Source organism: Lissotriton vulgaris, unplaced genomic scaffold (genome assembly GCF_964263255.1).
Source record: "Lissotriton vulgaris unplaced genomic scaffold, aLisVul1.2 SCAFFOLD_260, whole genome shotgun sequence".
NCBI lineage: Eukaryota > Metazoa > Chordata > Amphibia > Caudata > Salamandridae > Lissotriton > Lissotriton vulgaris.
In genome coordinates, this window is record NW_028246903.1 from 25,493 (window position 1) to 49,916 (window position 24,424).

The 24,424-nt window shown below is 43.9% G+C and overlaps 1 protein-coding gene across 1 annotated transcript in view; it reads left to right on the forward strand.

Moving 5' to 3' along the window:
• Positions 1 to 24,424, forward strand: part of LOC147665692 (adenosine deaminase-like) — a gene marked incomplete at its 5' end in the record, with an annotated part of 91,548 nt that overhangs the window by 24,269 nt on the left and 42,855 nt on the right. The window contains one exon of the mRNA XM_086949585.1: positions 14,567 to 14,638. Coding sequence (XP_086805711.1) covers positions 14,567 to 14,638 — 72 coding nt within the window. The remainder of the gene's footprint in view (positions 1 to 14,566; positions 14,639 to 24,424) is intronic.

The following is a 24,424-nucleotide window of genomic DNA, read 5'->3' on the forward strand; positions in this document are numbered from 1 at the left end:
CATTTCACCCAAGTCTGATAAATATTAAACGAAGACAGAGGGTACAGCAACCATTCAATATATCACTGTCAGAACACCTTTCAGAAGGCCACGGGGCAAACGGGGTTTACCGGTTCCAACAGTGGGGGTTAAGGTCTTTTACTCCTGATATCCCAGGCCCCATCTCACAATGAATTCTGAGTTACCGGGCCAAATGCCCCTTCAGCACTTGACTCTCAGGGTTAGACTGGTCTGAGATTCCCATGAGGGGGAGAGATAATAATCCACATTTGTAAAGCAAACAATCACCCGCAAGGGTCTCTAGGCGCTGGGGGCCGTCGGGAAAATTACGCAAGCTATTGCCCAAAGTCACATGGTGCTGGGCTAATCTGCTGCCGGCCCCGAACCGTGATCCCCAGATTCCAGAGTCAGTCGCCCTGGCCGTGGCGCCACACCTCTTTCACCAGACTGGATTCAGAAAGGTGAAAACGGGCTCACAAATCAAAATGCGCACATCAGCAGCAAATCATTGTCCAGACAAACACTCTATTATTTTTTTTTTAAAGAAAAGTATTTTATTTTCTACACCTCCCAGCACAATGGAAAAATATGACATTTACAAACACACAGTGCCACCATTGAGGTTAGGGCTCTAGTGTTAATTTGGCCAATCTTTGTCCCACTCCATCTTCGCGTTAGCAATTGTGATTATTCCCCATTCACTTCATGATGCTGAGATGATAAAACTTCAAATTGAAATGTGCATAAAAGAATTAGGTGCAAAGGTACTGACACATTTTCCAATAGACACGGAATGTTAAAAATCATTTGATACATTCAGCTGAAACCTGTTAATCACTTAAATATCGAAATTATGGTATGTAGACCAAGAAATTTCTATTTTCTATTGTTTGTGTCGCCCAGATATTTTGAAGGAACCTTTATTCTGAATGTTGGTTCTCATTTCTTAAAAATTACCACCGGCTGTAAATTATCCCTCAATTAAAATTAATGTTCTTTAGGGATTGCCACACAGCAGTTTTGCAAATATACATTTCTATACATATTGACGCTGAACAAATACTACCAGGAATTACATTTACAACTGTCTGGTAAAAGTAAATGTAAATGTACATGTATTTATATAGCGCAAATCACTGACCGAGGTCGGTATCTAAGCGCTTGCTTAGGGAACCCGTCCTGGTATTCCCCTGTGAGATAAGCCCGGCAGAGTATCCACAAGGTGAAAGCCAGGCATCCCGCCGCGAGGGGCCGTTGTGGAGATTAAGCAAGCTATTGCCCAGAGTGGCAGAGTGTGAACCCGTGAGTCAAGAAGGCACTGGAGCGAGAATTATCGAGTCCGTGGAATTTTTAGCCCAAGACCCGCCGAGGCGGGGAATTGAACCCTGGTCCAGGGCCACTCTCAGCTTCCGGGTCTGCCGCTTCTAACCCCTGAGCCACACTTCTCCACCAGAAGTACCGGAAGCCTTTCCAGTTTTAGGGGCAGGAAAAAGGTCTTAGTTGTTTAGTGTCCATTCATACCTTAAGCTTGACCATTTTTTAAAATCCAATAAATTCCACCAATAACGGGCATCTTTTTTTACTGCTGAGTATTGACAGTAGGAGGGTAGTTTTCACCACCGGTAGTTTTACTACAGGTGGTAACTTGACAGATTGGATTTTACAGGGAGGCTGTATGCCCCGTCATGGATTTTTTTGAAAAACAGCATCTAGTTGTACAATTGGGGCAAAAAGTGTGGGGACACAAAAAGTGGGGTGCCACTTGCAAAAAGGCCTGTTTTCTTACAGGAAATGTTTGTGTAGAGTGAATTGTGTCCTCTCAAGAGCCAAATGGAAACTGTGAAAAATTATGGCTTTCTTCAATTTGTCTTTGTTCTCCTTTGTGACATTAAATCTTCATTCTTCTTTGCTTAGCGATCACATCAAGAGACCTCACACATATCTAGTAACTTGTGGTCATATGCATCAATTTTCTGCACACTGGCATATTCACAGCAACACTTTACAAGCTCACCTTCCCCATTATCTAAACGGGGCACTGTCCAGCATTCAGAAGCCCTTAGCTGTGAATGACTGGGCCCCTATTACATTTTATTGACTGATTTTTGAGTCTCTTTCCACTGCACTGCTAAAGATATGGAAGGCAAGACAGAGAATAGGAAGATGCACTCTCTCATGATTCGATGAGTGTCAGACTTTACAGAAAGCTTGGTCTTTGGTTGCTCCTGGTTTCATGCGAGTACACTCAAAACAGGTACATATTGCCTCCTTCCCTGGCCAGTAACTTGTGCTTCTCCTGAACATCATTGACCTGATTTATTAACACTTTGCACGAAAGTGGTACATACTTAGCTCAAAGTTTTGTGGTGGGAGTTACTTTCAACCGCAGATCATAATTTGCAATTGCCTAAAGTACCACAAAGTAGCACTCTACGCTACTTTGCACAGCTTTGTATCAAAGAGGTGTACCTTCGGTGTTACATAGGCGTTCCCTCGCAACTGCCCATGGGTTTGATGCAGATCTCCATCTACTAACATTTGCAGACAGAGACTTAAGCCCAAAAATTGTGCCTCCTCAAGGTATACGGAACAGCGAAGCAAATTTAAAAGTCTTCTTCTTTTTCCAACTTTGCATTTGTGCTGCATATGAGAGGGAAAAGTATTAAAGCATTGATTTTCTACTACAAGAGTTCCCTTTCAGGCCAAAACCTGTGCTTTCAGAAGGCACACTTCCTGCCACTATGGTGCAGGTGTTTGTTTGTTGGCGCACGCAGGCACTGAGGAAGACAACATTTTAGCAGGTATGGTGCTGTTTATTTCTTACACTTTGACAACGTGCAGCGCAGGAACTTTAGTTGAGTCTAGGTGCCTTTGTATGGGTGGTACATGCGTATACCCATTCTGTCTCCCATGGTTTTTGACACAAAGCCCTATGTACTAACTTTTGTAGACAAGGCCTTGAGCCACAAAACACGCCCCCCTGAGGCAAGTGCAAGGTAACTTTGTTACTTTGTATTTGGGTTGCACTGTACAGCACACATAGAAAGTGGGAAAAGTTGTAAAGTATGTCTAAGAAAAGTATTATGTAGTGGAAGGTTACCCTTCTGGTACAAAACCTATCATAGATATCACACTTACACCCTTGTACTAAGGTGCAAATCTGTGTGCATGAAACAAGGCAGTCTAATTATGCACCAGCACCTAGGAAGAGAACAGCAGCAGTATATTTTTGTAGCTATGGTCTTGTGTGGCTCTCCTCCTCTCATGCAGAGCAGAACACCTAATTTGGTGGATGTGCTGCATTGCTTCTAGTAGTATATCTGTCATAAAGTATAAAGGCAGTCACAGTTTTTGGTGGGGTCTAAACAAATGAATGTGGTAGGTGGACTGATGCTCTATCTCACTTGGGCTTTCTAACTTAAATGACCTTGCCCCACTCTTCCCCACACCCAAGACCACTAGAAACACCCCCAGTAGTAACACAAAAGCTGTAAGCATTATTTGCAATATACAAACTGAAGAGGACTTCACAACCTCCATGGGCCTCTCCCATTCATCCGAGGCAGTGGATTTTACCACGGCCCTAATGACTGTCTTTACTGTAGAGCTTTTGTTCTTCCAATCAACCATTTGTACAGAGACAAAGCAAAGGGGTTTTCTTCGACTTCCTCCCAGATCACCTAGTTTAATTGCAGTCCATGGTTAAAGTGTAGGTTTTTGAGGTTTTGTCAGTAAGAGACTGGAACACTTTAAGTGAATCCAGCGTTCAATGAACTCTCATTTCACCCAAGTCTGATAAACATTAAACGAAGACAGAGGGTACAGCAACCTTTCAATACGTCACTGTCAGAACACCTTTCAAAGGGCCGCGGGGCAAACGGGGATTACCGGTTCCAACAGTAGGGTTTAAGGTCTTTTACTCCTGATATCCCAGGCCCCATCTTCCTATGAATTCTGAGTTACCGGGCCAAATGCCCCTTCAGCACTTGACTCTCAGGGTTGGATTGGTCTGAGCTGCCCAAGGTTCCCACGAGGGGGAGAGATAATAATCCACATTTGTAAAGCGAACAATCACCCGTAAGGGTCTCTAGGCGCTGGGGGCCGTCGGGAAGATTAAGCTAGCCCAGAGTCACATGGTGCAGGGCTAATCTGCCTCCGGTCGAACCGTGATCCCCAGATTCCGGAGTCAGTCGCTCTGGCCGCGGCGCCACACCTCTTCCACCAGAGATGGATTTAGAAAGGTGCATACAGGCTCACAAATCAAAATGCGCACATCAGCAGCAAATCATTGTCTAGGCAAACACTATTTTTTTTTTTTAAAAGAGAAAAGTATTTTATTTTCTACACCTCCCAGCACAATGGAAAAATATGACATTTACAAACACACAGTGCCACCATTGAGGTTAGGGCTCTAGTGTTAATTTGGCCAATCTTTGTCCCACTCCATCTTCGCGTTAGCAATTGTGATTATTCCCCATTCACTTCATGGTGCTGAGATGATAAAACTTCAAATTGAAACGTGCATAAAAGAGTCAGGTGCAAAGGTACTGACACATTTCCAATAGACACGGAATGTTAAAAATCATTTGATACATTCCGCTGAAACCTGTTAATCACTTAAATATCGAAATTATGGTATGTAGACCAAGAAATTTCTACTTTCTATTGCTTGTGTCGCCCAGATATTTTGAAGGAACCTTTATTCTGAATGTTGGTTCTCATTTCATAAAAATTACCACCGGCTGTAAATTATCCCTCAATTAAAATAATGTTCTTTAGGGATTGCCACACAGCAGTTTTGCAAATATAAATTTTTATACATATTGACGCTGAACAAATACTACCAGGAATTACATTTACAACGGTCTGGTAAAAGTACCGGAAGCCTTTCCAGTTTTAGGGGCAGGAAAAGGTCTTAGTTGTTTAGTGTCCATTCATACCTTAAGCTTCACCATTTTTTAAGATCCATTCGGAACATATATATATATTTTTTAGCAATAAATTCCACCAATAATGGGCATCATTTTTTTACTGCTGAGTATTGACAGTAGGAGGGTAGTTTTCACCACCGGTAGTTTTACTACAGGTGGTAACTTGACAGATTGGATTTTACAGGGAGGCTGTATGCCCCGTCATGGATTGTTTTTTTTTTTTTCCCCCAGTGGCTTTAATAAGCAATCCCTGCCTGCAGTAGTCATCTGCAGTTTCCGTAATCCAGACCCTCGGGTGAAAATTCTCTTTGATGCATGAAGAGGAGCTGTGTGGTTTACAGGCAGTCGTGCTGAAATTGCAAATAATCAGTCCTGTTCATCAGAAAATTAACTAATTTAGTCACTAGAAACTTGGCAAGGCCATGCAGTGTTAAAGTCAGCAATCGGACATTTCCTAACACAACTGCTATTAATATATGGGGTGGGGGCTGACAAAGCAAAATCTGGTTGTTTTCATTTCCAGCCTGAGCGGGAGGGGCTGGGGCGAGGGGTCCGCATCCCTGCAGGGCGAGTCGGTGCTGAAGACAGCAAGCACACTGCTGGTGAAGTGATCGAAGCTGACAAGTGCAGAGGGCGATGCTGCAGCCCCACCCGGAGGCAGCCTGGCCTAGCTGCTTTATTCAAGTCATCAGGGCTCTGCTGTATTCATGGGTCGTGCAGGGCTGGGACGCTCTCGCGGGAATCCTTGTCGCGCGCTGTGGTTGTCATTGCCCCGAGCACAGGGTGTATTTATGGGCAGGCAAGGGCAAGCAGGCTCAGTTTGCTGGAGGATGATCGGAAACTAAAGCTGTAGTCCAGAGGGCAGGCACCATGCGCCAGTGCTGTAAATGTTATTTTGTGAAGCGCTCGATCATCCTTTTGGATCTTCTTTGCACTATATAAAATTGCAGAATAAGCTTACAAATGAACCATGCGCGAAGTAGCGCAAGTACTGTTTGTTGCAAGTGACATCATATGGTTGCTGGACAATGAAATGCAGTAGCTGACTGTGCATTTTAGTTTACACTAAGGCCCTCGTTAATGGGATTTTAGCGTAGGGCAGCGCAGCAAGGCACCAAGGGGCATATTATCAAGGGGGTTTATCTCCGCTTTTTTGGCTTTAAAAGCCAAGAAAGCGGAGATAAAATTATCTCCCTATTACCTAGCTGCCGCTAACACCAGTTAGCGACAGCTAGTAGGAGATAGCGACCATCTTCGGCCCCACTTTGCATGTCAGTGATATTTATCACTAATGACATGCAAAGTGGACGTGCCAAGATGTTAGTGACTGGAAACAGTCGCTAACATCGCTATCTCCTATTACCAACTTTTGGAGATATTCGCGCTAAGCGCGAATATCTCCAAAAGCTAACACCTGCCCTGAGCAGTTCTTAGCCATGTTATCCAATGGGAGGTGGATAACATGGCTAAGAGCATTAGCTCGGTAATGCATGAATATCGCGGACTTTTCAGCGATATTCATGCATTGCGGCCGATTTTTATCGCATTTGCGATTAACCTTGGTAATATCAAGGTTTATCTGCGATAAAAATCGCCACAGCTTAGCGGTAAATTTTTGTCTCTAACCAAGCAATAGCGATAATTATCGGTATTGCTTGGTAATATGCCCCCAAGAGCGGTCGACCTTGAAGCTGGGGAACCCAGGTCGAGTCTCGGCAACGACGCTCTGCATCCTGTGATTCTGGGCAAATCACTTAATCTCACCGTGCCTAACAAAAATGAATGTGTCCATTTGTAACGCAACTGGTGCTCGTGTAAAGCGCCCTGATTCTGGATATCTACGGGTCAAGTTTGTGTTATATAAAACAATATTTTATTTTAAATGTTAAAAAAAGTGAAAGGGCAGGAATGCACCGTATTTATGCAATATGGTGCATTACTGTCCTTTCTCCCTGTGCTGGCATCAGAGGCGTAACTAGGGCCAAATTTGGGGGGAGGGCTAAGAAAAAATTTCCGGGGGGGTGGGGGGGGGCTGAATCTATAAGCAATAGGCGGAGTGGAGCCTCAGGGGCTTTTAGAAGGGGTGAAACAACAACAATGCCTCATTAACATGCAAATGGTCTTTAACCCTTTGCATGCTGATGACGGAACCGCTCCGTCATCAGCTGCGGGTGCGCTGTGCTGATGACGGAGCGGTTCCGTCATGGCCCAGCCGCCGCGCCTGCGCGGCGCTGATTTCGCACCTGCGCGGGCGTTCTAAAGAGCGGGGCGGGTCATGACGGAACCGCTCCGTCACCAGCATAGCTCAACCGCGGCTGGTGACGGAGCGGTTCTGTCACCAGCATGCGGCCGCCGCGAGGCCGCCCCGCCCCTTTAGCGCTGCGGCGGAATAGCCGCCGCAGCGAAGGGGTTAAAGAACTGTGAAGTACTCAGGTGCGGCCGTGTGTGTGCCCGGGAAGCAGTCTCATCCCTGGCTGCCACACACGAGGGGGGGGGGGGGGGGTTCTGTTGCGTGCAAGATTATTTTTGTGCAAGAAGGTACACCTTCCTGCACAAAAACAATCATAAGAGGTGTTTTCCTCTGTATATGTGTGCTGCAGAATGCAGCACATATAGAAAGGGAAAAAAAACGAGGAGAAATAAACATATTTCTCTTACACCTCACCTCTGTTGGCATATGGACTTGGCACTTCTGCTGGTTTACATGATTTTGTCAATCTGGGGCAGCGTCAAAATGCATGGGTGTTTTTCGTGGGAAACCCCACTGCAATGCCCATGGAATGGATCTCGGGGTCGGAGTTAGTCTACGCAGCAATTTGTGCTCCATTGCCTTACTCGATTTATGAGGACACTCAAAGCTACGCAGGGTGGCTGTGCGTGGCTTCATAAATTGCTTTGAGAGCGCTGCATCATGCATGTGCCACTTTACATGGTGCAAAGGTGACACAGGACTCCCATAAATAAGCTCCCAATTAAGGGTGGGCGTAAAATCCGTTTCGCGGACGAATTCGTGGATTTTCCGCGATTTCGCGATCTGCGAATCTCGCGAAATCGCGGTAAAATCAGCGAATCAGCGGGGACGAATTTTCAGCCAAGCAAGGGTTACAGCAGCAGGTGCAAAAGTTGAACCTAATTTCTTTGTAACCTTTCACAAAAGGGTTACAAACAAATTAACTTCAACTTGGACACCTGCTGCTATTTGCTTCCTGGCGCATCGTTGCCTACTTGCAACTATTCTCTGACCCTGCTCTGACCCTTGAAGCAGGGTCAGAGAATAGTTACAAGTAGGCAACGAGGCACCTGTCCAAGGAATTAAACCTCATCAGGAAGCACTTACAGATATAAAAAACAGGAAGAAGGGAGAGGATGGCAAATACACCCATTTTGAGTTGTCAGGAGGGGTTAAACTAAAAGAGACCTTTACAGCACAATTTTCATATGCATTTTGCTAAAAATAAAAAGCTGTATGTTCTGTAGGGGCAACTCAGGAATCTGGCCCTTCAGAGATCCGGCCTCTCTTTCTTTCTCTCGTTCTCTCTCTCCCTCTCTCTCTCCCTCTCGTTCTCTCTCTTTCTATCTATCTATCTAACTATCTATCTCTCTCTCCCTCTCCCATAAACAACTGCATGGGTAACTTCGCTATGCAAGCGGCTCGCGAAGACGCAAAAAGCCTAGCGAACACGCAAAAAAACCCGCGAACACGCAAAAAACCCAGCGAACACGCAAAATAACAAAAATTCGCACAAATTCGCGAATTTTGCGGATCGCGAATTCGCAAATCTGCAAATTCGCGGATCGCGAATTCGCAAAATTCGCCCATGCTTACTCCCAATTCACATTCAATAATGCAGAGATAATGGCCAGCCAGCAGCGCTGTCCAGTAATCTAATGCACACAATACAATAAGATACAATACTATTTAGTATTTGTTTTTTTAGCAGTGATTTTTCAGCTGACTCCCATTCCTATGTATCCCCTAAGAGCATCAAGTATGAGGGAGGGAGGAAGAGCAAGAGGAACAAAAACAGGTAAGTATTCTTTATTGTTAAGTTAGTAAAAACCATAACAGCCATAAAAAAGTGCAGTGAGATACATTAATAAAGATAAAATTGCCTATCAGCCAAGGCTTAGTTTACCTTTTAAAAGCATGAATAATGTTTGGTTTCAAGTGCATTGGTGAATTTCTTTGCAACTAGTATGGTATTCAAATGGGGAACAAGGTCAGTTTGATAATATATGACACGCATAGCTCTCACAATGTTAAAGTCCAATTGTGCTAATAAAAAGCTTTGCTCAGGCAAATTAATTTTCCTATATGGGACCAGGTGGGATACTTTGTCAAACTATATTATAAACAATTCAAGGCTTATTTAAAAGCCATACTTAAAAGATTAGGTTGTAAACCTACACCACAGTTGTGCAGTTATAGCGTTTTTGATGAAATAACAGTAAAAATATATAAAACGTGGTGGTTTTCCAAGTTAATGGTGGCATTCTGCTAGCCGTTGGCCTTAAGATAGGTGGGATATAGTTGATATTGTATTTTCTTTTCACATCAGCATTAGCAGCCACACCGGAGTTTGCTTATGTCAGTCATCCATACCTAAACCAATACACAGTTGAGTACACATTTTATGCCCTGACCAATCGGACCAGGCTACATGCTTCCCACTTCTGCTTTGCCAAGCCAAGATTATAACTTTCTGTTCACGTAGTCATTCACAGTTTAGTTCGCCTCATCCACCCTGGTGCGACATATCACTCCCATTTGGATAAAGTAATGAAATATCAGTTTTTGGACTTTATTTTGGCAGGGCATGCCTTTGAGTTGCAGGCAGATTTAGGACCGGAGTTCCCACATCTTGACAGGCCCCATGGTGCAGAATGAGTAAAACAGAGCGTGGATGCTTTTGACTCGTGTGAACCCCCAGGGCTAGAAAAATTGGCTTTAACAATAGTCTCCTATGTGTGTCCGATTTGGGACAACAATGCAGTAGGTGCAGCTAGGATTCGTGTCTGTAGCTGCACAGCCTACATTGCCCGGGTCTTCTTTGGCCAGATCAAGCAGGATTAAAGCCTTTCACTCGTAGTCCTAAAAGCTGCACTTGCAAGATCTTTCTGTGGGTCTGCACGTTTACAGCTTCCAGGCGGTATGGTTGCGGCTTCCCCACCAAACAGGGCCTATTCAAGCGATGAACAGGAACCAAGTAATCTAATAACCTTAGATCCTGATCCCTTGAGGTATCTCTCAGTTGCCTGTTTATTCCTTTTTTCAGGCGGTATAGGGTACATCCGCCATCAGTAAAGCTGTTTCTCAATTGGTCAGGTCTGTGGATAAGAACTGGTATTCTGGCAAGTTTAGTGCTCCAGGACACCCCAATAATCAAAGAAGGACCATTTACCAGTACAGATGAGGACGCGCTGTGTTCCAGTGACAGGGTCTGTTGATCGTTGGCTTTCTACCAGGCTGAGGAATAATCCTGTGTCAAGATTCCTGTGGGAAGCACTACTGGAATGTTGGCGAACAGAAAAGCGCCCTGCATGATGAGAGAAGGTATTGAAGGACTGAGGACTTTAGAGGAAAGTCTGCCTGAGAGGTGCCTATCATCAGCTTCCAGAAGACCATGGGAGTGGTGCAGGAGCCTAGCGCAGCGCGCATGCGCTGCTGTAGGAGAGGGCCTCTTGAAATCACTCCAGACATTTAGAAAGCTTTCAGAAAGCTTGTAAGTCTGGTTGTCAAATTCTTTTGGTCTTTGCGTGTGGCTTTCAATAAATGAAAGCACGCAATTGTCAATAGGCAGGTGCATGTTCCACTTCTTCTTAAAATGTTCACTCCCATGGCGTTTTGCTCTCGAGAGCGAGCAGGCTGGCAGCTGCATTCCTCCTTGGTCAAGTGCTTTCGCTTTCGCTTCTGCTTGTTATCTGATAAAGCACTTTATTGCCTTTCCGAAAGCTGCCGCCCTTGCTTAACCTAGTATCCTGTTACTAATTGATTTTAACGTGCCGCCCTGCTTTTCTTTGAAATGCTTGTTTACCGCCCTCCCCCCGGGGAAGTCTTGACATCCACATTTTTGCTGGTGAAGACGTGTCCCTCTGCTGTAGAGTTGTCATAACAAGAGATAAGGCTGTGAAAAGGCTCCAGGGAGTGCTCTGCTTAGTTTCACAACAGACCCCCCCCAAACCGCCTTCTGCCACTTCTGGGCCGTGAGACGAGGTGGATGTAACCGAAGCTGCGTCTCCTGGGGTGCGTTTATGATGCACATGGTCTTTCGCTGCACGAAGGGTAGTGCTGCAGTCATTGACTCTGCCCCAGCCCTACCCTCGACTGCCTTCTCTCATGCACTGTCCTGTTAGAGTTGCGCAGGTACCAAAATACAGGCACAATCACCAAAACAAAATACACGTTTGTTGTAAGCGATCTGTTTTAAAGAGCAATAAACCGGTAACATTGTGTAAACTGCACAGGTTTTGGTTCAGGCATCTGTTGTCCCCTAGACTGGCCTGTCTGTCCTCACCTTTCACATCACTGTCCCGAAATGTGTTTCATTCAGGTGGGCCCTGCGGTCATTTCAGGGAACTCAGCTTTATACTTGACTGACTCTGAACCGGACCTTCTGGTCTGCCACGGTACCGCCTTGGCGTGACTAGTTGTGACCTAGCACAACAGGGCATCCAGGGGACAGGCTGAAGTGTTATGGGCTCTGCAGGTATCCACGGGTACCAGACAGACATGTGACTGACTACCGCCTTCACAATCCTTTAAGAGGAGCTGTCCTGGGATCTGACTGACTCCGTCCCAGCCTAACCCCGTTTTTAATGACCGTCCTGTCTATAAACTGCCCCATTCCTTTGCCTCGCTAATACTGGTCACTTTATTCTCGCTGGCATAACAGATACTTCACTTGACAGCCTTAATGTGCAAAATACCCCCCCCACCCTTACTAAACCTTACTGTTACTAGTTCATCCACCTATAGCTTTAGTTGCATAACCTTGCAAGGGAAAACGAGAAGCCCCAGTCCTCCTGGCAGCGCCACTACAGCCATACATGGGCTTAATTTCAGCCAGTTTCTGCTGGTACGCTCATGAGCAAATGCTATTAAAACATGAAAATGTGCGGCTAATACATATGCCACGCCATAGGGCGATTGTGCTGCGTGCCGCTCTCTGTGGAAGTGTAATTGAAGCATACTAGGAGTGCCAAGGTCTCCAAAGCAGAGAGGAATGTGGGCTTCTTGTTCCAACATTTGAAGCAAAACAATTATTTGGGGCACAGTAGGACTCTCATAAATGGGCCCAGTGGCAGCACCAGCAATCCTGGCAACGCCACTAGAGCCATACAGGGGTTTAATTTCAGCAGGTGTCGGCCAGTACGCTCATTAGCAAAAGCTATAAAAAAAAATAAAAATAAATTTGAGCCTAATACATATGCCAGGCCATAGGGCTGTTCATAAATGGGCCCAGTGACACTACACCACCTGTAGTATCTACACATCTGCACCTTTGTTAAGTCCGTGTTTTCATGTGCACGATGCTTAACCTTGCTTAACCTTGCTGTTACTAGTTAATCCAGCTATAGCTTTTGTTGCATGTTTGCCTGTTTTCTGTATCAAGATTCTAATTGATCTTAACGCACCGCCCTGCTTTTCTTTGAAATGCTTGTATTCATCACCTAACCCTGCCTACATCTTTATCTCACTCTTGAAGGTTCTTTTTCATCCCTTTGTCACTGGTTTTACCTCCGTCTCTTTCCCCTTTTGTGTTTTCGTTCTTTTGCTGTAGACCAGAGTTTGTTGAGATAAAATCCGAGCAAGTCTCCTTGTGGTTCCAAACCCCATCTGAGGAGAAAACGAGAGCTCAACTCAATTAACCCATCTATTCTGAATGACTTGAGATGGAGCAATACTGCCACTGGGTGGTCAAGGAAGAACTAGCAAGGACTTTAAGTTTAAAATCATTATTTTCCCAACATTTATGTAGTCACCCAATGTATACTTGACTGAAACTATTACTAGTGCACTCACGGTAAAGTTGGGAAATTTAATTAACAAGAAATATGTTGCACGTTCCATTTACGACTAATTATTAGGTATTCGAGGGCTTCAATGCCGTATCACAACTTTTACTTCGGTCTAAATAGTCCCCCACGCTGGACAAATTGCTACATATCCCCTTTACATTTTTTTTACAATGCAAAATCCTTGCTGTAAACTTAAATGGGTGGCATTTCCCTCGCCTCATCCTCTCGTGTAATGGGGTTTTAACCCAAATAGCCTACACATTTGGAACACCATAATGTGAAATTGAAGTAGGCGCTTTAATAATTTTTTGGGTGAACAAAAGAGAATATGAAAAGCTGCTTACTGTGATTTTTGGTGTTCAATACATAGTTTGGGGAAGATTTACAAGCAACTAACGCAGTAATTTTGCTGCACCATGCTGCGTTAGTTTCAAAGCACAAGGATGCAATATATTTACAACAATATGTCGCATTTCTGTGCTTCCCCCTGCTCTGGCACACAAACTGCTGCCATGCGCTGGCGCAGTCACCCTTGCACCATGGTGCAAGGGTGCCTGCGTCGTAGGGAGATTGTTTTTGTGCAGGAAGGAGTACCTTCCTGCACAAAAACAATCATTTGAGGTGATTTCCTCTTCCAATGTGTGCAGTAGAATGCAGCACTCATTCAAAGAAGAAAGAAATGAGGAGAAATGAAAAATTTCTCCTCATTGCACCTCGCTACGCCACCTAGGGTGGCTTAGCTTTTTGACGCATTTCCTGATTTACGATTCCTTGTAAATCTGGAAATGCCTCAGTGGACATGGGTGTTGCATGGGAACACCCACAGCAACACCCATGTCAGAGGAGCGATATTTACAAGCACAGGTAAAGTCACACAGGGTGGCTCTACGTGTGCTTGTAAATAACACTCAGTAGGTTGTGTCGCCGGTGTGCATGCAACGTGACGCACCGGCAGGGAAAGGGGCTTGTAAATCTGCCCCCTTACTTTTGTAACACCGGCTGGCAAAATTCAACTGAGGCACGTATGCTATCTGAAGTCATATGTTGTTAGGAAACTTTTGCTAACGATTAATTACCTTTCTAACATTCTTCAACCATTAGAGTTTAATGTATTATGGTTATTTTGTTGAAACGTCGACCAGACATTTGTTTGCTTTTACGCCATGCTGAGATACGTAATGAGGCACCCCCCACCTAGTTTTATAGTGGCTTTATTTCTGCTAACATGAACATGTGACTTCGATAGAAGGATAACATGGATTGGATAGGGAGTTTAACCAACCAAAAGGTTACTTCAAGATGTCCGTGTTGTTGATTGGCGATTCCTCTCTGCTGAGATGCATTAAAGTCTGGGTCTGGTGGCTCAGTGGACTAATGCGTCCACTGCAGGGGCCTGTGTTCGACCTCATGGTCACAGGTTCAAATCCCGGCGGGTCCACTCAGCCTTTCATCCATCTGAGGTCGATAAATTGAGTACCATTGAGTTGGGTAACAATAAACATCTGTTATTCAGCGCCAAGAAACCTCTGGGTGAACGTGCGCTTTACAAATACACATGTTATGTTATGTTATGTTATTAAAGTGTAGCTGTGTTCATGTGTGATTTTCTTTTTCAGGAAGCAGTGAGATGTTGTGTCCATAGAACTGTTCATGCTGGTGAAGTCGGGCCCCCTTCAGTTGTGAGAGAGGTAAGAAATTATATAATGAATTATAACATATGAACAATTACAGAGGAGTTTTCCAAATGACTGCTGGAGTCCATAAAGCAAAATATGCAAAAATGCAGACCTCTTTAAAACCTCATTCTGTGTTCAAGCTACATCATGCAGCATTAGGCAAACACATATTACCTCTTCTCCAATTACTCTACAACCATTACCTCAAACACTTGACCTCGTCGACTCTCTCAGGCCAGATTTATCATTCATTTCTATCATTACCTCAACCCTCTCTCCAAAATTTGGCCTTTGTCTCATCAATAATGCCCGACTCTAAACCCTACTGTTAATTCTTTTTGTTTATTTATTATTAATTTAGCAAATGGTTGGACACTATGGGACCAATTATGATGGCGGTCGGACATCGCAGCTGCAAAAGGCCCGCCATAGTTGCTGCGGTCCCGCCATACGAATTATGATGCGCCCGCCACACATTGCGGAGCGGGTGTTGCTGCAAGCAGCACCCACCACAATGTAAAAAAATACATGTTGTGCTTTTACATGCACAATGTGACAGGCACCGCTCGGTGCCTGCCACATTGTACATGCAAATGCAGGGGGGGTACCATAGGTACCCCCCATGTGCACCCCCCAACACCCTGGGGACACCGCCGCCATATTAAACCCGTTTTCCGCCGGCCGACAAGTAGACCTGCAGAAAAGCGTTGGACGGACTTTCCGTCCGCCGCGGACCTCCCAGCCATCATAATATGGCGGGAGGTCTTTGCAGTCAGGATGGCAGGCGAATTGCCCCTGCCCGGCCGGCGGTGACCACCGCCGGCCCGGCAGGGGCAATCTGCCCCCCATCCTAATCGGCCCCTATGGGCCTTATTACAATGACACGGTGCCTGCCACACAGTGCAGGGATATTTAAGGGGGGCAAAATAGGTGCCCCTCAGGTCCAAATGTTGAGAACCAGGGAGGAAGGGGGCCCTGCTAGAGGCCCCCAAAGTCAGTTTCCGACAGTCAACCATGTCGGCAACCGGCAAAATCTTAAGGGATTAAGGTGCAGTTCCATGTCGGATTCCCCTGCCGGTTTAAACTCTGACTGCCATCATCCTAATGCGGCCGTTAGTGTTTAAACCTACTATGTCCATCAGAAAGCCTCCGATCAGCATTTGGAGGCTTTACGACTGACATCGTAACTAGGCCCTATGTGGTGAATAATTGGAAGAGGCTGCACTGTGCAGTGATTTGTGTCCATGGTACAGGGTTTTGACACCAATCCTGTGAAAGGCAGCCAGTGAAGTGACTTAACAGTTGGACGGATGTGGTCTCCGCCTTTTAAGCTATGATGAGTGCCAGGTTTTGTGCTCTTTGTAGCTTACTGAATGATTTAATTAGGAGGCCATCATGTATTCCATTGTTGTAGTCGATGCACGACAAGTCAGCTGCTAGGCCAAAGTCGATCCAGTGTTTTGTCCAAGGTAAGGGAGGCAAAATATATATATATTTTTGGTTGCTGAATTTTTATGAAGTAATGGTCCACAGTATAATGGCAACATGGGCAAATTGGCTGCAGATTTAATGGTGTCGGGTGAATGTCAGAAAAGGTGTTGTTGGAGAGGTAATGGTTTGCTTCAGTTGTCATTCACTCATTCTGGATTCTGCTATCATGTACAGTGTAATCCTACTCTGTGTGCCATGTAACATCTGTGCTGGTATAATATTGATTTAAGAGAGTAAGTAGTTCTGAGTCAACTTCATATGTATTTATTTCTAAAGCACTGGTTCGCCCACATGTACTGCGAGTACTAAAAGCGACAGATTACGGGAAGGGTGCTTAGCAGGACATGAAGGTTCTAAGGTTTGATGAATCATAAAAAAATTGAAAGGTGGCAAAGGTGCTGTTGATGGCCATTCCAGTGCTCGGGAGTCCAGCCCTCTAAAGGATCTGCCTTGACATCTGTCATGGTTAAATTAATAGAGCTCAAATAATCAATTTCCAATCTGAGAGCCCTCCTTGGGACATGTTGTGAGCAAATCAGGACTATTTTGGTAAGAGGTTCAATGCACAATACAATTAGTCTGACACGAAATGCTCTCTTTAAAAGGAAGTAGCTAAGGTAACTTCGAGCTGCAGAGACTAGGTGGAAGCATCTTAGGACAACAGCCAAATTTCAAGATCTCCAAAGTTTGCTGATCGTTGTGGTTGGGGACCCCAAGATGTACATGGAACTGCAGATATCCAATGGTATAGTACACACGCTAGTTGGGTCAGTCCCTCAATCACTAGGCCTGCTGACCAAAGGAGCTATTCACAAAGACAATTACACTTGTGAGTAATTTATACATGTAATTTACTCTTAAACCTTTAAACTGTTCGACTTTGAGTTATTCGAAAATCTGAGTATAAAGATGCTCAAAAGTACTACATGTCCCAGTGCCGTAAAAAAGGGGAAGGGGCCACATTTATGACTGTTACTTAGTGCTGCCAAAAAGAAACAGGAGTAAGTCCAGCACCACAAATAGCAAGCTACTGATACTCCCAAAGAAAACACCTCTTCCACGAAATATAATGGAGGTAGAGACTTAACATACAGCCCCAAAGGAAATGTTAAATTTTGGGTCCGATTCCGATCGGAAGGGTACCGAACGATGTTCGGAGCCCTTCCAACCACATCAGAATGTGCCAGATTCCTTTTCGACTGAGCCATTTCGATGGGCTCGGTCGGAATGGAATCTAACTCAGATTTCGGGATGGCTTACAAGGGGCTCGGAGACCCCGTCTGCCGTCCGGAAATCCTTTAGTTCTCCCCTGGTCGCCTCTTTACGACTGAGGGAGTACAATGGCAGTTTTTCACTGCCTTTCCGTGCCGGTGTTTGCGGCATGAATAGGCTGTCGGAAACTGTCTCTGGGGGCCCCCAGCAGGACTCCCATGGGTGGGAGGCCGTCAAATGGCGGCCTGGAGGCACTTACGGTGCCCCTCTATTGATTCCTGCACCCGGGGGCAGGCACCTTGGGGTGCTGGCAACAGGGTGCAGGGATGAACAGCACCCCTGCTTTACACAATGCAGGCATGCATTCCAGTTAGGAATGCATGCATCCATTGTGAAAAATACGAATGCAGCCGAACAGGGTTCGGTCGCATCGTACTTGTAGGGCCGTAACCGACAACAGCAGGTCGGTCGATTACGGCTCCTGACCGATGTCGGACGGACCCGAGTCCGTCCGACATCGGATTTGGCACCTAAATTGTTTAAAATAGTTAAACATATTTAACAAATAATGTAATAGTAAAATAAATCTAAAGATAATAGATATTTATCATTTAATTATAACATTTGACCAACTTTGGAAAAAAATATTAATACTAGATCTAATTGTAATAAATATATTTAAATTACTTTAAAACAATTGTATTTATCAGATTCAATACAGTAATGATTAATACATATTAAAAAACCTTTGTTCCTTTGGTGGGATTTTAAAAAATAAAATTCAACTTTATTTAGTATATTTAAATTAAATATTTAATACAAAATTAAGTCAATCATGCAGTGGCATTTTTTTCATTTGGTCTACTTTCAAAATAAATTTAAAAAAAATTACATTGATATTTAGCTAAAAGTGTTTTTACTAACTGCTTGCAAATTTAATTAACATTTTAAATCTGCCCTATACCCGTATGGTATAGAATAGGGAAATTTTCCTGTGCTTTACCATAGTCAGTTCTCTGCACTGGTGTTGAAGATCTTACTGTGTTAAATTATAGGGAATTATACCTTATACTTGACCTTCAGGAGATTTAAAAAAATGTGTATTAAACTTGGAAGAAAACTACAAATGTACTTGTACATTAAGTATTATTGTAAATAATGTTTTATATATATTTCATTATATGTATAACAATATACAAAATGTATTATTAGCTTAATTTAAATTTAAAATATATTTATTTTGAATGTATTAGGAAAAGTTCCAGCTATTTTTCTCAGTTTAATTTAAAAAAACAATTCTCACCTACAGGAAAAAAACATCTATAGTTATTTTGTATTTAATAAGTAAAATAATTGGTGCATTGAATTGATTACATTTCATTATGCTTTATTAAAAATGTATCATTAAAAATGTTATTCAGATACGTCAAAATGAAATTAAAAATGTGTTTCATATTTAGATAACTTTTTAAATGTTACATTTTATTTATGTTCTCAACTCTTTCAAATAATTTAATTTATTTAGCATTATTTGCTATAGGGTTCTATTTTAAGTCCCTTGCTCCATTAATTTTTATGGGAAGGTGTTGTTGTATCAATGGGTGGCCATGTTTGTGGCCCCCTGACACCAGGAACTCCGATTCACATTACCAAAGAAGAAGAAGAAGGACCAAGAACAGCCGAAGACCGCAATAACTGGTGCCAAACCCTGCCTGCCTACTCCTGTCTCAACAATTGTAAAGACCGACTCATTCTGCAGCTGTGCATCCTCCAAAAGCCATGAAGGGCTGCCAACACTTTGCCAACCCGTAACCATCTCCCTTGAAGTGGAGGCGCCACTCCCCTCAGCCTGCACGTACCAACCACAATGTTTGGTCCACCGAACTGCTGACCACCGGATCCACTAACGCAGCAGCCACCCAGAAGGAGATCATCGTGCTCCAGGAGGTCAGACCCATCGCCTTACCTAGTTTGGTGATGCCAGGAGCCGCCCACACTAAGACCCAGGGTACCAGACCCCTTGCAGCAACCAAGGTTTGTTTAGTGTCCAGCAGGGACAGCAACACTGCCAAGACTGACCTACTGATGAGGGTCGTCCTCTACACTGAAGCCAACACAGAGAGTGGCCTTGTTATCATGTTTTGTCCCCATCTCCAGGTTGACCCCAATAGTGAGAGCCTCCTATGTAAGCGACCCACCTGACAAAACACTGCTGCACCCGAGCCCCACAGCCTGAGTTCATCCTTGCTCCAGAGGCCCTAAAGAACTGAACTTCCTTTGGGATCCGACGGACTTATCCCCAAGTGCCCATTTGCAGAATTTTTCTGCTTACAGTTTTCTCCATAAAGTTCAGCAGTAGCGTTAAAGGCTACCCTTGCGACTGCACCTCTGCACCCAGACACACCATTCAAGAAAGTAAACTTCAATATACTTCATAAAATATCATTTAGATTTTTTAAGTTAAGAAGATGGCACAGGTAAGTGGGTGTGTGAGTAGCTGTATGGGTGAGTGAGTGGCTGTATGGATAACTGAGTGGCTGTCGGTGGATGCGTGGCTGTATGAGTGAAAGAGTGGTTGTGTGAGTGGCTGAATAGGTAAGTGAGTGGGTGTGTGAATGGCTGTGTGGGTGTGTGAATGGCTGTATGGGTGAGTGAGTGTGTGATTGCCTGTACGGCTCAGTGATGGCTGTTTGGGTGGGTGAGTAGGTGACCTAATGGGTGACTGAGGGGCTGTATGGGTGAGTTACTGGGAGTGTAAGTGACTGTCCGGGTGAGTGAGTGGCTGTTTGAGTGGGTGTTTGGGTGAATGGGTGTGTGAGTAGCTGTATTGGAGAGTGCCTGTCTTTGTGATTGGTTGTATAGGTGAGTAAGTGGGGGTGTCAGTGGTTGTATGGGTGAGTGAGTAGCTCTGTATGTATCTGTATGAATGAGTGACTGGCTGTGTAAGTGGTGTTTTGGGTGAGTGGGTTGGTGTGCGAGTGGTTCTATGGGTCTGTGAATGGCTATGTGACTTATTGTGTAGGTGTGTGGGTGTATGTGAGGTTGTTTGGGGGTATGAGAGGGTGTGTGAGAGGTTCTGCGGATGATGTCATCAGTGAGGTCATTTGCGAGGTCATCAGTGATGTCACTGACCATGAGTGATGTAATATGTGAGGTCATAAGCTGTGCACCACTGGGGGCGTAAGTTATAGTTATGTAAAGTAACTAGAACTGCTGAATTTCTCTGGTTTTGTATGAGTGAAATCTGAGCCTAACTAGAACGTCTCTGTAACCTTTGTTTTTTTCAGTGAATTTTTAAGGTTTTTTAAATTCAATTTCCTAACTAGAACGTCCCCGTCACCTTTGTTTTTTGTTGTTGTGAATTTCAAAGGTTTTTTAAATGCTAATTCCTAACTATAATGTCCCTGTAACCTTCGGTTTATTATTTTTGAATTTCTGCCACCACCACATCCGAACTTATAACTTCAAATGGATTACTGTAACCTGTAACTTTTGAGTGGGTGTGTAGATCAGGGAGTGGGTGTGTGAATGGCTATGTGTCTGTGAGTGCCTATTTGGGTGTGTGAGTGCCTGTGTGGGTGCCTGTGTGGGCCTGTGAATTGGTCTGTGAGTTGGTCTGTGAGTGCCTGTGTGGATCTGTGAGTGCCTGAGTGGGTCTATGAATGTCTGAGAGTGGGTGTGTGAGTCTCTGAGTGGGTCTCTAAGTGGGTATGTATGCGTGTGAGTGGTCTGTGAGTGGGTGCACAAGTATCAGATTAGATCTGTGACTGGGTGCGTTAGTGTCTGAGTGGGTCTGTGAGTGGTCATCTGAGTGGGTCTGTGAATCTCTGAGTGGGCCTGTCAGTGGATACATGAGTGTCCCAGTGGGTCTGTGAGTGGGTGTGAGAGTGTCTTTGTGGGTCTGTTACTGGGAATGTGAGTGGCTGTCTGAGTGAATGTGTGGGTGTATCAGTAGTTGTGTGAGTAAATGGGCCAGAATGGAACCTCACCTTTCCCTTTATCCAACTAAAGTTCACAGTTTTGCACACAATATGTAACCAACTGGAGTACTTTCCTCTGGTTAATTACTAATTGCTACTTCGTTGGGTAAATGTCCTGTGCGTATTCTACAATACATCTGCGTAATGGACCACAAGAAAATGTCTCCAGTGACCTTGTGTGCATTTCGGCAATGTGTGCATCTTTATCCCGAAATCTGTGATGACATAAATCATCCTCTAGAGAACACAATGAGACTACAAAGAGGTAAACCTCAACCAGACAAGGGTACTTTCTCTTAACTATATGAAGTAAGTGCTTCTTTGTTTGGTGGAGATGTACTCATATTCCTTGGCATCAAGCACGCATCACCAAAATCGGCGGAAAGTGCACTGTGGTCATGTTTGATAATCTGTCCATCATCCTGGCAAAAGGCAGAAAGACCTATGCATACTGGGACAAACGGACAGAGAGCTTCCAGTGATTTGCACATTAGCATACTCATAGTAATATAAAGGGAGTACCATGTACTCCTCTCTCACCAGAAGAGGACAAGAAACACAACCCCTCCTTACTACAGAGGGGAAGAGGGACATATGGCCCCCTCCCCCAGGCCGATTTTGGCCCGTGGACCTCATCCCTGGGCCTCTTCATAGTGCATGCCCTGGAGCCCACCAAGGGTACCCTGTGTGCTACGTTATGGACCGCAGGATGAGCCTCAATGCCACTGCAGTACCATCCGGCACCCCGTCTCCAGCAGGGCCACAGCATTGCTCTCACACAAAGTAAGCAGCAAAAAATACTGTGCCCTGTATGTGGTAGCAAGTTTTTCATCTGTTTTCCTGCCCATTGTCAAGCGGGCAGTCAAACAGATGAAAATTCTGCTCCAAGCAAGAGCAGTTTTCCTGCTACCGCCCACAGCGAGAGGACTTACAGTTTGTTCTTGTTTGGCGGAAGCTGTCAAAGCTCTCCCAAGCGAAAGAAAACTGCTATGCCCTGGAGGTGGGCACCCTGGGACATAGAGAGCCAGACCTAGGGATGGCGGTCCCAAGGTCTATTAGTGGCTCCAGGAGGGGGGCCATCCAGCACCCCTCCTTCCTTTATTTAGGGTCAGCTCAGGGGAGGTGGTGTTCCACAGGACCGAGAATAGTCCGGGAGCGGGGCCGCATGACCCTCCTCCTTCTTTCCATTTTACTGAAGCCCTGGGTGGGTGTGATCCCCAGGGCTGTCAATGCCCACGATGGGGCCGTGTGGCCCCCTTCCCCGTTTAAATGTAATGCGTGCCTCCGGGGATGTAGTGGTCCCCAGGGCATTTAAGGCCAAGCTTCCCCCCCTCCAATTTGTTTATAAAGCCTCGGGGAGGTGGTTGTCCCCAGAGCTCTTAAAAGCCACAGGAGTTGGGACTGCATGGCTCCCCTCATGTTAAAACAACACTGGCCAGCCCCAGGGAGGTGGTGGGCCTTGGGGCCAAGATTGGTCATAGGGAGAGGGGTGCTGTTTGCATACCCCTTCTCTTTTCATACACATAAAGAAGCCCCCGGGACCTAGCCCACCCGAAGGCTGTTTAAACAAGCATGGGAGACTGCGCTTTTTTCTTTTGGGGGGGGGGGGGGGGGGGGGGGGGTTGCCGCGAATTCACAAGTCTTCGTGATTTAGCAGCAATTTATTTCAAAACAATGCTTTTGACCATGGCGGGGACCCTGAAGTCCCCAGCACCAGGGCTAATAGGGACAGGGTATTCCTACTCTGTCCCCTTTTCCTAATTTTTATGTTGTTTTTGAGAGACTGCTGCCTTCCCCACTGCCGCGGGATCCAGGATCCTTGTGGTGGTCGTACAGCAGTCTTCGGTCCACCGTACTCATAATCAGCCCTAGATTTACTCTTCCCACTCAAATTCAATCAACAGTAGGGAAAACGTTAGTCTCTGAAGGGGCTAAATTTACTATTTCTACTCGAATCTACACAACAGTAGGTAAAGTGGTGGACTCTGGAGGGGTTACATTATCTATTCATACTCCAATGTAACAAACAGTACAGAAAATGAAATGTAGGACTTTGAAGGACTTACACACCAAAAAATCAACCCCCTAATCATTTTTTACAAAATAGGTAAATACAAAAAATCAAACATATTATGAATAAAAACGATAAATATATTTTAAAAAATGAAAAATGTACCTACCACTAAAAACAAGAAACACCATAAAACTAAAGCATACATAATAAACACATTTTTGTAACCATATTACTTATGAACTAAATAATGTATGTAACATTTCTAATAATAAAAAACATAATGATCAATTAATTAAATTATATTAACAATTTATTTAATATATACTATGGTTCCAATACCTTTCCACCCTATTCCCCTGCAAGACCAACAGCCTTCTACTAAAATATACATTACTGTTAAAGAAATAAACATGTCAATATAATGTAAAATTTAAGAAAGAATAAATTATTAGAACTACAAAGTAAAACAGTTTACATGAATAATCGTCAACTACATAATTGACATTTAAAAAATAATTAGCACTAATACAAAATAATTAATTACTGAAAAACTTCACAAGCTATTCCCCTCCCAAAAAATCTGCTGCTATATTCATAATATACAAATTTAAATATACATTAAAAAACAAATTAAACTTAGTACATGTTATACGTATTAAACAAATAAACAATTTAAATAATTATAAATCAATTAAATATTTAGTGTACAATACAACAATTATTTACAATAACATTAAATTAATCATAAATTACTTTGCATCTACAAAACCAACAATCCACTACTACATTATACATTATCTCAATTGAAAAAATGTATTAAATTAAACATTACGAAAAATTAATTCAACATTTTAAATTACAAACCATATTACAAAAAATGACTAACAGTTATACTAACAATACTAACACCCACAATTATTATTGTAAATAATATATATTAAATTACAAGAAAAGCAATATTTCTACAACTATTTTTAAGTAAACAATATTAAATGAAACAAGATTACTTCAAATTATATTATACATAAAAAAGGACACTATTCTTGCCAATGATATTCTCTGACATGATAGTTCTTCACCAATTATTTTTGTGGCAATATC